The following is an 18,566-nucleotide window of genomic DNA, read 5'->3' as shown; positions in this document are numbered from 1 at the left end:
TTTACCTCTTGGATAACTCCAGTGCCTGAGGAGAGTGGTTTCCAAATCCTAGTCACATTACATACCTTCATCTAATGAAGATGAGGCTGTTGAGACTTGCAGTTTTCTTCCTTTTAGGCATATGTAGCAGTGTATATAGCAGTGAATTGTTGTACTTGTCTTTCTTTTATTACACATTATTTCCTCCCTTTTTCTTTCTCTTCAGCTAAATCACATGAACTTCTCTTTCTGGAGTTGGTGGAACCTCTTACATGCGAAGAGCAGTCTCTCATGTGTAAGATTATGAAGGAAGCCAGTGAGCGAGGGGTACCTACCCTGGCTGATGCCTTGACCTGGGACGAGATGTATGCCATGCTGGAGGATTTGTCTAATGAAGACTGCTCTTTCAAAGCAAATTGTGGCATGGATTGTAAAAAGCAACAAGAGTCAAGCAATACATCTCCTCTTAAAGACACACCAGAAGCACCAGAGGTAGGTAACCCTAGCATAGGGGTAATGTGTGTATAAATCTCTAAAGTAGATACACTGTCCTGTGTATGGCATTACCAGGTTCACTTCTGCAAACTGGCAGAGCAGATGACTTTATGGGTATATCGTAACATAATCTCTCTTTAAGTATAGGGCCCGATTAATTAATCCTGGTGTTGTGCACACCATTCCAAATGAAGGGCTTGCTGCAGTACAATGCACCTAATTCATTAGGAGTCACACACTGCTTAAAAGGCCCAGTCACTAGGATCAACCCTCCTAAGCTGTCTTATTTGTTCTTGCAGGTCATAGGAAGATTAATAAAATGATACGTTGATATCTGCGAACTGATGTCTTATTCCAGAGAAATTCAAGTTTTTCTTAGTATGTAAATGACCTGTTAAAATCTATGGGCAGGACATAAATCTACATGAAAATCTGCCTCTGTAGCTTACTTTATATGAAAGGGAACATCCCCGGCCAAAAAAGCAGACTGTCAGTCATTTCATGTGTCAGGGGACATGTAATGACTGACAGTCTGCTTTTTTTAATCTACGTGTCTCACACTTGTAACACATACACTGGTAATCGGTGCCGGCACTGCTTCTGCCAGGAATCATGTGACATCAGCAGCTACAGCTCTCACTTTATCAGGATGTCAATTGTGTCCATAGGAAAGGAGAGGGAAGCCAGCACTGATTGACCGCAGGGATCGCGTGACATAACAATGTCACATGATCCCAGGGAGAGCAAATGCCTACACCACTGGAACGGCATCGGAGGTGAGTATAAGTGTTGTGTTATTATTTTACATGGGGGTGAAACATAGGGATTCAGAAGGAGTTGTTCAACAGCTTTAAATTATACAGCAAAGATTCTACTCATGACTGCTTTAAAGAGGTTTTCCACTACTAGATCAACCCCTTCTTGAACTAAATGTTTGGCCCCGATAAAATAAAAGAACCTATACTCGCCTCCTGTGCCGGGCCATTCCAGTGGTGTCAGCCCTCGTGGTCCCAGGGCTGTGATGCGGTGGAATGACACGTGGTGCCCGGCGTCCAGTCAGAGCTGGAGTCACTGTCCCCGCCTCCTGTCAAATTTAACATAAAGAGGAAGTCTCAGATCAGCTGCAGCCCGGACTTCATCTTCATTTTCAATTTTGTCCGAAGGCGGGGACAGTGTAACGCCAGAGCTGATTGGGCCCCGGGCACCACGTGTCATTCCACCGCACCAGAGCTGCAGGAACGCGAGTGCCGACACCGGTGGAACAGCGCCAGCACAGTAGGTGAGTATAGGCTTTTTTATTTTATCGGGGGCAAACAGTTAGATCAAGAAGGGGTTGTCCAAGTAGTGGACAACTCATTTAAATGTACTACTACGTACATGCAAAGTATAACATGTGGAAAACTGGTAGCATGCTCAAGTCTTTTTTAAAAGAACTCCTGTGAAATACAAGAGTTAAATAGAACGAAGACACATATTGCAAAGTTAAAGGGGTTGTCCCACAATTCAATGTTTTTGTCAAAAGCCTAATACCTGCTTAACATCAGAAAATAGAAAGCAACCTGCTCCAAATAAACTTACCCCAAGCTTCCTTTCTATGTATTTGGACTTTTTTTCTTTTTGGTACACGTGTGTTCAGTGAGCGAAATTATGGTCCTTCTGCTTAGCTCACAAGACCAGTGTTTCTGACTGGGAATCTACAGTTCCCAAGAGATCGCTTTTTTTTTTCTTTTATGGCAAAATAGTTTTATTCCCTGAAACCAATATAAACCCCACATGACCAGAGTATATTTCTCTAGCTCTCTGCTAACTCCGGTGGTCCCATTAAGAGTGAATGGAACGGCAGTGCACACGAGCAACCCAGCGGTTGGACCCCCAGTGATCGGGAAGTTATTCCCTATCCTAAAGATGGGGGATGTGTTCCCGACTTGAGAATACCCCTTTAAATAGGTTGCCCAGGAGTTGAAAAGCTTGGTTGCTCTCTTTCAGAAGCAATGCACCTATGTAATGCCACCTCTGGCCATATGTTTGTGGTTTTGCAATTAAACTGCATTCACTTTAATGAGACTGAGTTGCTATAACTGACACTACCTATGGTCAGGGGTGGCACTGTTCCTGAAGAAAGCAACCATTTTTCTCCTTCCCCCATGACGGCACCACGGAGAGAGGGGATCCGCCCTTCAATAACAGGAAACCTACAGATAAAAGGGCGGTGCCTCTCTCCCGCATCAGTTGGTTTCCTGTCCTTGACGAGATCCGACAGTCCGGAGGAGGCATACCTGCGGGGTGCCAGAAGATGGACGTCGTGGGATGCCAGGCCTGGTCAGTCCGATCCAGGCAGCGGGAGTCCCCCTGCCTCGGCTGGTGCGGTGTCCTGATGCGCCACCACTAGGGTCAGTGGGCCTTTAGGGTGTGCGGAGGGGAGTCCAGACGAACAAGACAGGGCCTGTCGGGGCCCACCGAGGATCGGTCCTGGACCCCCCTGGTTGCGGAGGTGAGAGCGTGGCGCGGCCCGGCGGTGTGTAGCGAGTCTGCGCAGATCAGGGGGAGGAGGGGTCGTCGGGTCACTCCAGGCTCTATGGAAGGGACTCCCAGGGCCTTAAAAGGCAGCAGAGGACGCCAGTAGCTGCTCATCAGAGCTCTGGCATGCTGTGGAAAAAAAACAAAGCCGGAAGAAACGGGGCACCAGGACCGTAACAGTGGAAGCGGGCGCTCCAGCAGGTCGTCGCAGCGCAGCAAGGATTCCACTTCAGCATCTTCCAGGAGGACTCCGTCTACAAAGATGGCTCCACCTCCTGAACCGGTACCCGCTCTTCATTCTGGTTGGTAAGTGAGCTTCGTGAAAGTCCACTTTGTAACTAGGGGCCCTTGCTCTCTCTCTTTTTGTCTCCTATAGGGGAAAAAGAGTGCAGGGAAAACAAAAAATAGGACTTGTGCACTATGCACTGAAGCCTTGCTCACTACTTTGGGATAAGAGACTCTGCAGCTCCTGCATTGAGCAGACTATATGCGAGGGAACCCCGAGATTTGCCTCTGAGCTTAGAGACCTAATTAAATCACAGGTTGAAAACACCTTTAAATCTTTTCAGGGGGGCAAAAAGTTAAGGAAAGCTAAAAACATATCCCCCGAGTCCAAATCTAACAGTACTGGGGATGGCGGAGATTCTGACACTTCCATTTCTTCCTCCTCTTCCTCGTCTACAGATAAAGGAGGACGGAGCTGTTTCCCTATTGAGGAAACAGATGGCCTCATCAAGGCAGTCAGGTCTACTATGGGATTAGCTGATCCCCGGCCCAAAAATTTCCAACCAAGACGTAATGTTCAGCGGTCTAGAGCAAAAAAAGAGGAAATCTTTTCCACTCAACGAACATGTTCACTCTCTGATTAAGAAAGAGTGGAAAAGACCGGAGAGGAAGGGCTTCCTTTCCCCTAAACGAAAATACCCGTTTGAAGACCCTGAATGTTCCTTTTGGGAAAAAGCACCAAACCTGGATGTTGCTATAGCCAAAGCCTCAAAGAAATACTCCCTTCCATTTGAGGACATGGGTGTCTTAAAAGACCCCATAGATAAAAAGGCAGACACCTTCCTAAAGGGTTCCTGGGAAGCCGCTGGGGGGGTTAAAACCTGCTGTAGCTGCCAAATGTACGGCCAGGTCTTTAATGGTCTGGCTGGATCAGCTTGAATCTCAACTGAGGCAGAAAACATCTAGAGGCACAATCCTTGAAGCTATCCCGGTAATGAAAGGGGCAGCGGCCTTCCTTGCTGACGCCTCGGCGGACTCCGTCAGGTTAGGTGCTAGAGCGGCAGGGCTTGCTAGACGAGCCCTCTGGCTCAAATGTTGGCCCGGGGATCTACAGACCAAATCTAGATTGTGCTCCATCCCCTGTGAGGGCGAGTTTCTATTTGGGGCCGCCCTTGATGATATCTTGGATAAGGCAGGGGACAATAAGAAGCGGTTCCCTATCCTATCTAACACTGCCTACAGGAAACCTTTTCGGAGTAGTAGGTTTATCCGTAGGAAACCCCCTAAAGAGCAGGATAGGTGGGAAGACAGGAGAAGGAAGACCAAAGGGTTCTTACTTAATAAACCCTCTAATGATAACAGAAAGCCCCCCAATGAAGATTTGCCCCAGGTGAGGGAAAGGCTATCAAGCTTTCTCCCGGCCTGGGAGCTAATATCCAACAGCTCATGGGTTCTGAGCCTAATACAATCGGGCCTGAAACTCCAATTCCTCAAAATCCCTCAGCAAAACTTTATAACCCCCGAAAGGTCTTCAAACGAGGAGCAACTGGCCTTGGAGCAGGAAATACGGGGACTGGTAGAGAAGACAGTCCTTTACGAAGTTCCGGGGGAGGAGAAAGGCATGGGCTTCTATTCTCCATTATTTCTGAGGAAAAAAACAGATGGGACGAACAGGACAATTGTGAGTCTAAAAAAGCTGAACAAACTGTTGAAGGTGGAGGCCTTCAAAATGGAAGCATAAAATCTTTAGTAAAAATGCTATTTCCCGGTTGTTTCATGGCCGTCCTGGATTTTAGACGCTTATTATCTTGTCCCGATACACAAAGGACTACCAAAAGTTCCTCAGAGTAGCAGTTCCTATGGGAGGAGTGGTCAAACACTATCAATATATGGCCCTCCCATTCGGCAGCGCCGTAGCCCCAAGGGTTTTCACCAAAGTTGTTGCAGAAGTGATGGCTCATCTAAGGGAACAAAACACCCTGGTCGTCGCATACCTAGACGACTTCCTGGTAATAGGCAGCTCCTTCCTAGACTGCAAATCCCATCTGGAAAAGGTCATGGATTCCTTGACTCGCTTAGGATGGCTTTTGAATCTGGAAAAGTCCAAAACAGAACCATGCCAGATACAGGAATACCTAGGCATCGTGCTAGATTCAAAAAGACAGGAGTGTCGTCTCCCCTTAGGGAAAATTCACAAAATCATAGGCCAGATTTCACAGGCAAAGTCCCACCCGTCTATGTCCCTTCGGAAAGCCATGTCCCTTCTAGGCTCCCTGACAGCATGCTTTCCGGCCGTCCAATGGGCGCAAATACATAACAGGTCCCTTCAGTGGGAAATCCTAGAGGCAGAAAAAGCCCTAAAAGGGCGTTTAGAAGGGCTGTTAACGCTATCTGCAGAAACCACACTTTCCCAGAGGAACTTACAATCCCTATCAGCCCTACACATAAGAGGGATAGAAAATAGCACCGCAGACTTTGAGTCGGACACAACTAAAGCAGGGCGAATGGGAGTTAAGTCAATCAGTGTTTCGGCAGATTGTACAAATGTGTGGTCGTCCCTCCATAGATCTGTTTGCCAACAATCGAAACAAGAAAACGCTCTCATTTTGCTCCCTAGACCCCAAAGGGAACCCCATAGCCGTGGACGCCTTCATGATCCCGTGGAATTACCCTCTAGCTTACGCTTTTCCTCCGACAGCTCTGATTCCTGCTGTTCTGAGGAAAATCAGGGAAGAGAAGGCGAGGGTAATTTTGATAGCCCCCTTTTGGCCAAAGAGGGCATGGTTTTCATGGCTGAGGAGGTTATCAATCTCCGACCCCTGGGTTCTTTCGGAGCTTCCAGACCTTCTTTCTCAGGGTCCGGTTCTCCATCCTCAGGCTTCAAGCTTACACTTGACAGCCTGGAATTTGAGAGGGCTCTTCTGAAGGACAAGGGTTTCTCCCCAAATCTGGTCACCACACTACTTCAAAGTAGAAAACCTGTGACCACCAAACTTTACGGGAAAACCTGGAAGAAATTCCTTTCAGTCTCAGGTTCCAGGTTAGGGGGGGGGGGGGGGGGGGGGAGTTCCATTGGCGGCTATCCTTGAATTCTTACAGAGGGGCTTGGGGCAGGGCCTGGCCACAAGTACCTTTAAAAGTTCAAGTTGCTGCCCTGGGAGCGCTCTATAACTCTGACCTAGCTAGGAATAGATGGGTATCTAGGTTTATTAAATCATCAGCTAGATCCCGACCCATCCCATCCCGAAATACTACACCCTGGGATTTGAACTTGGTCCTTTCAGCTTTAACGGAGGCACCTTTTGAACCTCTGTCAGAAGCATCCCTAAAAATCCTGTCCCAGCACTCTTGGTAGCTCTCGCATCAGCACGTAGAGTTAGTGACATTCAGGCCCTATCGGCAGGCCCCCCCTTCACACAAATCTTGGAGGATAGGGTTACTCTGAAAACCGACCCGGCCTATCTACCAAAAGTGGCGTCAAGATTTCACAGGTCCCAGGAAATCGCCCTCCCTTCTTTCTGCCCCAACCCTAGGAACACGAAAGAGAAGGTCTTGCATACACTAGACGTCAGAAGGTGCCTAATCCAATACCTAGAGGCGACACGAGTGTAGGCAGGATAGTTCTCTCTTTGTTTGCTTTCAGGGCCCTCGTAAGAGGAAGAAAGCTTCTAAGGGCACGCTGGCCAGATGGATAAGGGAGGCCATCACACTGTCGTACTCCTTAAATGGCGAAGCGGCCCCAGAGAAACTGAAGGCCCACTCAACAAGAGCGGTGGCAGCCTCCTGGGCGGAGAAGGCCGGGGCTACGATAGAGCAGATATGTAGAGCGGCAACATGGTCTTCCCCCTCTACCTTCTTTAATCACTACCGGCTAGACTTAACCTCTTCTTCGGACCTTACTTTCGGGAGAAGGGTTCTGGAAGTTGTGCCCCCCCCCCTAATGAGTCACTTCTCTGTAATTCTCTCCGTGGTGCCGTCATGGGGGAAGGAGAAAGACGTAGTTACTTACCGGTAACGGATTTCTCAGAACCCATGACGGCACCCGTACATTCCCTCCCTTCACGTGTGGGTGTGCACACTTATTAGTTACTTGTTGTAGCCACGTGGTGTGTCTGATGAGGTCTTAGATTGAAAAATTTTGTGTTACTAACCTGGTGGTCCTCTCATGTTCTGTAAACAACTGATGCGGGAGAGAGGCACCGCCCTTTTATTCTGTAGGTTGCCTGTCCTTGAAGGGCGGATCCCCTCTCTCCGTGGTGCCGTCATGGGCTCTGAGAAATCCCGTTACCGGTAAGTGACTACGTCTTTTCCCTACTTTTTGACAACCCTTTTATTCCATCCTGTCACTTTTCAAAATCAATTGCAAGAATTATCCACTAATACAGATTTATGCAACCGTGCCATGTCTTACATTTATTGAAGATCTGATTACAACGTAACTTCTTTGTACACATGTATAAAAGCTTTTACGCGTGCTGTAAGAAGAACATTTGTGTTTTAGGTGGACCTGATATCTTAGAATTAGGACTGGTGGAAAATTGCTCCAAATAGTGTTACTCTGGAATAGTCATGAAGACTATTATATTTTACTCTGGTTGTGGAAAATGTATTTTAGTTTGTAGCACTTTTCCTTTAATTACTTATATTTTCTAGGCTTCAAAAGTAACCTCTTCCTACACCTTGATACAAAATTGGAAAGATGAACGTTATTCGGTGTCTATGGTCCCAAGACGAGATGACACCTTGAAAGAAGTAGACAAGGGAGGAAAACTTCTGAGGTGCGTGTAAGGCTTATTTTTATTAAGAAGCATACACCTTAGAACTAGGCTTCCCCTTTAATAAAAGCACACATAAGCTGAATATGCTGCCTATGTATGGGTGGCTTATTATAGATGAAGGTCCCTACTTCTATTAAAAAAAATATTCTGCCTTTTCACTAAAAGGACAGTGGAAAATTCAACGGACTCTTACTTCACAGCATAACCCAAGGCAATGAGGGGCAGACTCCTAACTATAATGTAGCACATATTATAATGTAGCTTGAAAATCTAGTGATTTTATCGCACATGATCCTGGAAAACATTCCTTTGGGTTTTTGTCTGTACTTTTTGCCAGTACAGTTAATGAACTTAATCTTGATTGGTAATTCCTGGTAAAGCAAATTACATGTGCACTGCCGGGACACACTTCTGCATCTTTAATTGATCTCTATTAGGTGCAGGATGTTTCAGAACATCTGAGGATTAAACACATGCTTCTTCAGGCCCTTAGAAAACTAATTTTAACTTCATGTGTACAGTATGTCACCTGCTTCAGAAATTGCCATAGAAGCGTGTATGTATATAGCATATAGTATTATACCCTGTACCTGACACACTGGCTATAAATTGCACTTCTAAATTAGGATAATTTGTGTATCATTTGTTTCATGTACTGGCTAACTTCTGATAAGAAAAGAAGTGATCAAAAAATATTTATATTACAAGATATATTCTTCTTTCTTGTTTATTAGTCTTTTGTGTGTTTATCAGACTTTATCTATTTGTTAGGTTACTGGTTTATCCTCCTCCCCCAACTAAAGGGGGCCTTGCCGTAACAAATGAAGATTTGGAGTGTTTGGAACATGGAGAATTTCTTAATGATGTTATTATTGATTTCTATCTGAAGTAAGTACTTTTCATAGGGTTATATGGATGAGTTCTTATAGTTTGACAGCATTGGTGAAAATGTACCACCTGTTTAAGTATTCAGGGTGCTTCAAAGAAAGATAATCCTGAAACAGGCCTTCTCAAGAATGCTCGTTTTATGATCACCCTTGTGAGCGCTTGTTTTTGATCATCTTGGTTACAATCATAAATGTAAATGTAAATGGGCAACTCGTTAATCGGATGAAATGCTCTTTTGTGCAGCGCAAAAGGTCCTCGTTCTCGGCAGTTCATCGTTCTTGATGGTTTATCGTTCTGTGTAAACAGGACTCGCACTGCTGAGGACGATAGCTGCCCACGTATCGGAGCATCATTTCTTGCAGTATGCCTGTGTAAACGGGCTATTAAACCACCAGCAGTCGATAAAGGTCCCTAACCACTGTGATCGCTGTATTACTATGTGAATACAGTACAATTGATACATCTTTGCTTCACACCTTCATGACCATGGTTTTTTTCCCGCCTTTAAGAGACACTGTTTAGTGGCTGCTGTAGGTTACTGCAGATCAGCTCTTATAGAATAGAATAGAAGCTGATCTGCAGTAGTCGGCAGCAGCCAGTGAACACTGTATAGCTGTGGTCTTCTGCTCCGTGTAGTGTTTACATCTGGCCACCGCCCGAGGTCATAACAGCTGATCAGTGGAGATCCTGGTTGTCGGATCCCTATTTTATATTGATGCCTTATTTTATGGATAACCCTTTAATGTGTTAGGCCTCCTTCAGACGCTCATTTTTTTTTCTCAGACCTGAAAAATAAAGACTGATTTTTATCAGTGTTCAGCATCAGTTTTTTTAGTGTTTAGTCCATAAAATAATTTCCATGCTTTTTCTAACCATTATAGAAGCACTACCATCAGATTTTTTTATCCTCTTAATATATTGCAATCATCATACTATATAGTACTATGTACTTACAATTGCTCATTTTACCTTTATACCTTGCCAATTATTCTCTATTCTATGTAGAAACAGGAAGTCTCTAGTCTTTGCATTTATCATTCCCCCTCCTCACCTCTTGACCCAGCTGTTCCCTCCCCCCGCCAGGAACTTTTGCAGTGATGAGTCATACAGGACAAATTGACCTCCTGTTTCTACATAGAGCTTAGAAGTATTCAGCTAGTCCGTTTTTAATCACGTGATGTCATAGACCTAATGGTAAAGAGAAGAATTAGCTGGGTAGAAAGGCAAAATGAGCAATTGTAAGTATACAGTGCCATATAATATGATTGCAATATATTAAGAGGATAAATATTTTGATGGGAGCATTTCTTTAAATAGTAAAAAATGGACATCACATGGGTGACATACCGATGACATCCATATTTAGTCCTTTATTTCCCTGACCGAATGATTTGTTTTGACCCAAGCCATTCATCAAACTCTCTTACAGTATCTAGATTTTTTTTAATTTTTTTGCAGACACATTTTCATAAAAAAAACAGGGACTTGTGAACATCCCCATAGATTATAATGGGTAGGTTTTCAATCTGAAAAGGGGACATCTGAATGAGGCCTTAGACACTTTTCTTATGAGAAATACTTGTTTACCACGAATACTCCATAGCAGCATTCATACACAGTGCAGCACAATTAATACGGCAGTGATCTTGACCTGTACTGTATTAGATCACTGATCCCCTGAATAAATCAATCCACTAAATACAGGGTTACCACCTTTTGTGCTGTGCTCTGTGGATGATTTCATGCTATGTCTTTTACATTTGTAGCCAGACACTAATCATTACTGACATGCCAGCTGGCCCCTACACAGAGAAATGCTCGGGAAAGCTAATTCTTGCTGGATTATACCCTGAGCCGAACAATTTGCTGGAAATTGTGTAAGCAGATATTAGTGTGTTTTGGAGGAAACGTTTTATTTCATTTTATGAGTTAAGGTAATTTTACTACAGAAGTCCAGCAGTTTGGTAGTATATTTGGCTCCTAATCCTTTTGCTGCCATTCGTTTAAAATTTTTGACATATACAAATAAAACAAGAATGATAAAAAATGTAATATTCTATGCCGATACCCAGGTAACCAAAAATAGGTGGTATACCCCCAAGTACCATCAAGGATTTTTTTTTTCTAAATTCATGCATGTGGCCAAAATATGTCCAATATCTAGATCATTAGCAGGCTGTACGCTTTCTTCTCGCTGTCATAAACCGAACAAAGACTTTCTTCCATCCTGCTCCCTGACTTCATGTCTGCTGCACCCTCTATTACATCATCTCACAAGCCAGATTGGCCATGAATTCAGTGTTCTAGTTCTTTACGATTTCCTTTTCTCTCCTACAGGTACCTCTTATTAGAGAAGTTTCCAACACATTTTGCAGAGAAATGCCATGTATTTAGCAGTTTTTTCTTTAGGTGTTTGACAAGAAAAGATAATGTTACGGATGATAATAACTCAGGAATGCCGTGAGTATGGGTGTATTTTTTTAATTACTTGTAACTTTAATGCTTACTACATCAGTCAGCGTAGGAAGAAATTTAATCCTCCAAATCAACTTTATTTTCAAAAGAATCGCCACCTACATTAGTTCTTACACAAGCGGTTTAAAGCTTTGTTGTCTATGATGTGAATATATTTTTAATTGCTGTATTTTGTGTACAGCGCTGCGCAGAGAAGACACCGTAGAGTCAAAACTTGGACCCGACATGTTGACATCTTTGCAAAGGATTTTATCTTTGTACCCGTTAATGAAAAGTAAGTATTCCACAAAATATAGTGAAAATTCTTTCAACTATTGCCATTATTGTTTTACAAAATATTTATCATTACTGTTGATACACTCTTTTTAGGAAAGTAAGGCCATGTTCACATGTTTCTTTTCCATTTGTCTGTTCCGTTTATAGCACAGACAAGCTGACCAGATAAATGGGCAGAACTATCATTCTGTGCATTTTGGTGTCAAACAGAGCAGATGGGCCTCATGGATTTCAATGGGGTTCACCTGGACTCCATTTGTTGCTTACTTTTAGAATGGAGCAAAAAGATCTGGATGTCGGACTTGTTTATTTTCAGAGCAAAAAAAATAAAAAAAAAAAAAGGCATGGAAAGTAGACTGACCCCATAGATCAGTGGGCCTGCCTTTCTTTCATCTGACACAGAAACGCACAAGATACTAATTCTGTGTATTTGTTCCATTTGCTCTAAACAGGGCAGACAAACAAAAGATAAAGGGACAGATAAAGTGAACATTCTTAAGGCCCCGTCACACTTAGCGACGCTGCAACGATCCCGACAACGATACGACCTGTCAGGGATTGTTGCTGCGTCGCTATGTGGTCGCTGGTGAGCTGTCAAACAGGCAGGCTCACCAACGATCAGGGGAGCAGCGACATCGTGGAAAGAATCTTTCCACGATGTCCTGCTCCTGGTTACGAGCCTGCTGAAGTAGGAGCAGGCTGGTAACTATGGTAAACATCGGGTTACTAGGGGCACACGCGCTCCTAGTAACCCGTTGTTTATCATGGTTACCACTCTGCTACAGTGAGCGGGAGGTTACTGCTCACTTTAGCAGGCTCGTAACCATGATAAACAACGGGTTACTAGGTGCGCGTGTGCCCCTAGTAACCCGATGTTTACCATAGTTACCAGCCTGATCGCTGCTCCCACTGGTCACACACAGCGATGTGTGCTGACCAGCGGGAGAGCAACGACCAAAAAATGGTCCAGGACACTTTGCAGCGATCAGCGACCTCACAGCAGGGGCCTGATCGCTGCAAAGTGTCACACATAGCGACATCGCTGGTGAGGTCGCTGTTGCGTCACCAAAACCGTGACACAGCAGCGATCTCGCTAGCGATCTCGCTATGTGAGACGGGGGCTTTAGACTATGTGATAAGATAGCATGACCATCAATCACAACAGGCAACTTTTCATATTGACATCACTGATGCTGTCAGTAGTTCCATAATTTATGCTACTTTCATAAGAGTAGCATATTTGTAGTAGATAATGTTTTATAGTTTGCCCGTTGATAAATTATGATCTTTTACAGTTCCATAATACGTTATGCCTCCTTCAGAATATTTTTACTCGCATTGTGCATGTTTAGAACACATCCCAGTTTCCTATATTGCCTTCTGGAACCATTCTGCATTTGTTTGTAAGGCTAAAGCTGTGGCTAAACATTTTTTTTTGAGACACGACAATAACATTATGTATATGTGCTTCAATTTATTGAAACTGCAGTCTGTTTTATCAAGCTCTGACTTTCTGCTAGGTATTGCATTACCTTTGTAATGCTGGTCTTCCATATTTCATAGAGGTGACGAGGATTGTCCAGTATCTCAGTTACAAGTAGGATGTAAAGCGCGAAGCCAGTTTTCTATCCCTCTCTTAATGGACCATAGCCATGCAATGGGATTCTGTCCTGGGTAGAGGTTTTTACTGGTAATAGAGAAATTACTCTGATGAGTAACCCACTGTGGGTATAGAGCCAAGCTCATTGGATTTAATTCCTTAATGACCAGCGATGCGCATTAAAACGGCTGCAGCTAAGGGGCCTTATTCCCTCATCGCCTTTTTAAAACTTCAATCGGGAATAAGGGTATATCCCGCCCCCCACCCACCACCAGAGTCTGAAAATCTTCAGAGTCTCCACGTATCACGTAATAAAAAAAAAGTGTGCCTACTATTAAAATCATTTCTCTCTCTTCTGACATGATATACATGCCAGAGGAGAGACAAATGATGTCCCCCGAGCCCCTCTGTACCTGCGCCATCTCCCGGTCCTCGTGCCCCAGCCCTCCGCTTCCTCTTCCAGAAAAAAAATGATGGGCATGTGCACAGTGCGCCCACCGAGATCTGCCGGCCGGCAACAGCAGGTATTTTTCCTTTTGTTCACTGTGATAAACCCTATAACAATGATCAAAAGCCAATAAATGGTATATCATCACGCCCACCCCCCGGTGTCATCCCCTTAGTCAGAATAATTATTTTTTTATTGTATCATTTTTATTTCTTTCATTCTTTGCCATTAGAGTTAGGGTTGGGCTAAGGGTTAGAGTTTTTTTTAAAAAGGTAAAAAAAATAAATAAATAAATATGATATATGATGAATAGTGTTGAGCGCAAGTGCTTGCTACTCTAGTTTTCATTGGGTGCTCGGATATGCACCGAGTATCGTGGGTGCTCGAGTGACATTCTTGAGTCTACGCCCCCCATGTTTGGCAGCTGTTAGACAGCCAAAAAATGTGGGGATTGCCTGCCATGCATGGCAATCCCCACGTGTTTTTTCTTTTGGGTGTCTAGCAACCGCAAAATATGCGGAGCGGTGACTTGAACATGTCGCTCGAGCACCTGCAATACTCTGTGCATATCCGAGCACCCAATGAAAACTTGAGTAGCAAGCTCTTGCGCTCAACGCTAATGACAACTTATTCAATAATGATGACCTAATGTTATCAAATTCTGTGTAGTACCTTTGGGTTCAAAATCCGCACTATACTCCTGGATAAAATCCTTAAGGGGTCACTTGTGTGGGGAGATTTCCACTGTTTAAGCACATCAGGGGCTCTCCAAACGGAACATGGTGTCTGTTCTCGATCCCAACCATTTTGGCTTTCAAAAAGTCAAACTGTGCTGCTTCCCTTCCGAGCCCTGCCGTGTGACCAAATGGTACTTTTCCCCCTCATATGGGCTATCAGCGTACTCAGGAGAAATTGCACAACAAATTTTGGGGTTCATTTTCTCCTGCTATCCTTGTGAAAGTAAAAAAATGTGAGGCTAAAGCAAAATTTTTGTGAAAAAAAAGTAAAATGTTTAATTTTTTCATTCCATTAATTCCTGTGAAGCACCTGAAGGGTTAATAAACTTTTTCACTAATAATCTTTTTATATAGCGCCAACATATTTCGCAGTGCTTTACAATTCACAGACATTGTCATCACTGTCCCCATTGGGGCTCACAATCTACACTCCCTATCAGTATGTCTTTGGAGTGTGGGAGGAAACCCACACAAACACAGGGAGAACATACAAACTCCTTGCAGATGTTGTCCTTGGTGGGATTTGAATCCAGGACCCCAGTGCTGCAAGACTGCGGTAATGACCACTGAGCCACCGTGCTGCCGACATGTGGTTTTGAGCACCTTGAGAGGTGCAGTTTTTATATTGTCACTTTTGGGTATTTTATGTCATAAAGGCCCTTCAAGGTCACTTCAAGTCACTTTCTTAACCCTTCTAACTTCTTAACAAAATAAAAATGTCTCAAAATGATGCTGATGTAAAGTAGACATATGGGAAAAGTACAGTAACGCCATCAGGCATAATGAAGCTGTGATGCTTTTCCTTAATACCAATACTATTGCTATAAAATCTTTTAAATCCTGTTTTTTGGTAATTATATTATTTTGTGGGATCTTAGCTGAACTAAAATAGCATGCATTATACAAAATGTACTAAGCCATTATATTAGGACATTTATGTCAAGTCCTACTAACACAATTCTGACAAGCATACAATGTATTACATAGAACAGTTTTCTGTAGAGAAGTAAATATATTTGCCATTGACTTTCCAAGCTGATTTCATAGTACAGCCGTTGGTGTTGTATCCATGTAATTTCTTGTCTGTGCTTTTTTCACTTTTTCAGATTGTCTCCTTCAGGGAATTGAGATTTTTGGCTTTATTCATCCATGATTGTTTTGTGTGAATTTTTTTTTTTTGTTAAAGCCAGTGGTGAATAGGAAAAAATGACTATGTACAAAGGGGGATCTTGGGTTTTTTCACATAGTATTTCACTATCCTTTTCATATCAGTCTGATTTTTTTTTTTTCCAAACTGAACCGATCAGTGGGTTTCTATCATGGTCAGGCTATGTTCATCTCTGCATTATCAATTCCGTTTTTCTGTTCTATTATAGAAGCAGAAAAACAAAATTCATGCACGGGACTGATCCATTACATGACGGACAGCACCTCATGGACCCAACCGACCATAATTGTGTTCATCAGGTTTCTGACATAGTGCCTGTTATTTTACTGGGATATTGCAGCAGGAAATCCCGTTACATGATTAACGGAGCTTTATTACTGATTTATTCTTGTTGTATTAGCTTTCAGTCATACAGATTTGTTTAATTATGGCTTTATTACCCCTGTATTTGCTTTGTTGTTATATTATTCCCATTCTAATGGATTGCAGTCTTCCTTTGTGTTAGTTAAATCGTATCTATTTGACTACATGTATACGACTGTCCGAGTGCTGTCTGTGAAATAAATTGACCTCACACTGACCAATGTTATTCAATTAGGCTGTTCAAATGACAGTTGTCATAGATGGACCAAATGTCCATGTGAATAAAATTACAGCGCATACTATTTTCTTCTGTATTTCAGATGAGACTCGCCTATTCAAGTCTATGGGCGGGCAAATAAAATCGGATCCCATATGGATCATCGGTATTTCATCCAATTTTTCTAACAGAAAACTGTATTTGATCTTGTAAAATGTATTAACTGCTGATGTATAAAAACGGATGTCATATGGATAACAATACAGATGTAAAAAGCAGACATATGAATGGCATACAAATGATAACATGGATGAAAAATCATCCATTTTTTCGCGATAAAATTCCAACAATTTTATTATACGCACATGTGAATTTAGTTTTAGAATTAGTAGAACAAGTCTTTTTCTCCCCAGAAAAAGTGCCACCTTTACTCGATGGTTAATGTCTGGTATTGCTGCTCAACCTGTATGTGGATGTGCTGTGAGACCAAACATTACTCCTGGAAAACAGTGATGATGTTTCTGGAAATCAAAGTCAGACTTGATTTTTCAATTTCAACAAAATTCTTCTAACATGCTTCACATAATAGACAGGTACAGGTAGCATGCTTGGTTTATCTAAAAGATGGGCAGCACGGTGGCTCAGGCGTTAGCACTGCAGCTTTGCAGCGCTGGGGTCCTGGGTTCAAATCCCACCAAGGACAACATCTGCAAGGAGTTTGTATGCTCTCCCCGTGTTTGTGTGGTTTTCCTCCGGGTTCTCCGGTTTCCTCCAACACTCCAAAGACATACTGATAGGGAATGTAGATTGTGAGCCCCAATGGGGACAGTGTCCATAATGGCTGTAAATTGTCTGAATTGTAAAGCGCTGCGGAATATGTTGGCACTATATAAATAGAAAGAAGAAGAAGATTTTGTGTGGCATAACTATCTGATTTAAAGGGAACCTGTCAGGTACCCTATGTCCCCAGCAGCATTCACCTATGCATGAGTAAACTTCCCTGCCTCACCTGCCCTGTATTACGTAATTCAACTAAACAAATGCTTTAAAAAAGCATTTATGATGTCCCCTTTTGCTTTCCTAATGAGGGCTTTGACTAGTTAGTTGCCCCAGACTAGTCGGTCCTCTTTCCATGTTATCACGCCCCTGTGGACATAACATAATTTGCACGAGCGGCGTCATCACAGCTCATGCAAATCTGGCACATGCCCGCCGCTCATTTTCGGCAGAGTCACGGCATCTCTGGAATCGGGTGTACTTTTCCTGGCTTCAGAGGTGCACTGCACATGACGATGCCATCTTCTGAACTTCCAGTTTTGCAATGTGTTCAGGAGTAGTACATTATTAATACTTATTTAATCTTTTCTTCTTCAGTTCCCACTGGTATCTTGTAGTAATATGTTTTCCCTGGCTGGAAAAAGCAGTTTATGAAGACCGAAAGGAACCCAGTGTCTTTCAGGATACTGAAAAACGAGAGGATTCTGGTAGTGGGTCAGTCATTATATTCAATGACCGTTTGTCAAAGAAAGAGGAAATTATCGGAGAAGGAAGCAACAGTGAGTCTGAAGGTATTTACTCAGCTTTTTACTATTTGTCTGCTGATAGCTGCCTATGCTGCATTTAATATGCAAATTGCCTCTTCAGAGAGGAAAAGGAGTTAAACTCTATAGCGCCACCTGTTAGCTTGCATGCCAGAGCCGGTATGTCACTCTCCGCAAGGAGAAATGTTACCCCTATGCTACATTTTACATCTTTGAGACATTGTTTGTTCACTTCATATCAAGATGTTTAACCCCACCCTGGCATATGAAGTACTGGTACATCATATGTCAGGTCTCAGTCTTTGATGCAAGCTCGGCTACTGAGCTTATGTGGTTTTCAGTAGATAATGGCTGTGATGCAAAATCAGGATCTGCCTTTAACAGCAGCAGCCAAGTTTTTCCCGCAGCTGTTAACCACTTAAATGCTGCTGTCAATCTCTAACGGGCATTTTAAGAATGCAAACTGGAGGTGGGGCACACTGATTAACATGCCTGTTGGCTAAACAAGGAACGTTAATCAGTGTGCCCCACCTCCAGTTTGCATTCTTAAAATGCCCGTTAGAGATTGACAGCAGCATTTAAGTGGTTAACAGCTGCGGGTAAAACTTGGCTGCTGCTGTTAAAGGCAGATCCTGATGCCTGTTGGCTAAACACGGCACACAGAATGATTGCTATGACAGGCTGGGATCTGCTGAAGACCCCCATGCCTGTCATGACTGTGATCCTAACAAAACCAGCCTGTGGTAGGCAATTAAAAGGAGGCCATGATTGTTACTATATACTACCATACTACGGTATTGCAGCATGTAGTATTACCGATCAGATAGGTGCATGTTCAAGTCCCCAAAGGGGACTAACA

General features: G+C 43.2%; 1 protein-coding gene across 2 annotated transcripts in view; it reads left to right on the top strand.

The window, feature by feature from the left end:
• The window catches only part of SENP7 (SUMO specific peptidase 7), an 80,554-nt gene that overhangs the window by 44,294 nt on the left and 17,694 nt on the right, over positions 1-18,566 (top strand). For both annotated transcript variants that reach the window (XM_073664685.1, XM_073664686.1), the window contains 6 exons: positions 206-471; positions 7,870-7,994; positions 8,766-8,882; positions 11,220-11,342; positions 11,539-11,631; positions 17,541-17,734. In XM_073664685.1, the coding sequence (XP_073520786.1) occupies positions 206-471; positions 7,870-7,994; positions 8,766-8,882; positions 11,220-11,342; positions 11,539-11,631; positions 17,541-17,734 (918 nt within the window). The remainder of the gene's footprint in view (positions 1-205; positions 472-7,869; positions 7,995-8,765; positions 8,883-11,219; positions 11,343-11,538; positions 11,632-17,540; positions 17,735-18,566) is intronic.

The sequence above is a fragment of the Phyllobates terribilis genome, unplaced genomic scaffold (assembly GCF_046119375.1).
Source record: "Phyllobates terribilis strain yellow unplaced genomic scaffold, ASM4611937v1 Scaffold_2__4_contigs__length_985480577, whole genome shotgun sequence".
Taxonomy (NCBI): Eukaryota; Metazoa; Chordata; class Amphibia; order Anura; family Dendrobatidae; genus Phyllobates; species Phyllobates terribilis.
This window is presented reverse-complemented; position numbering and strand designations above follow the sequence as displayed.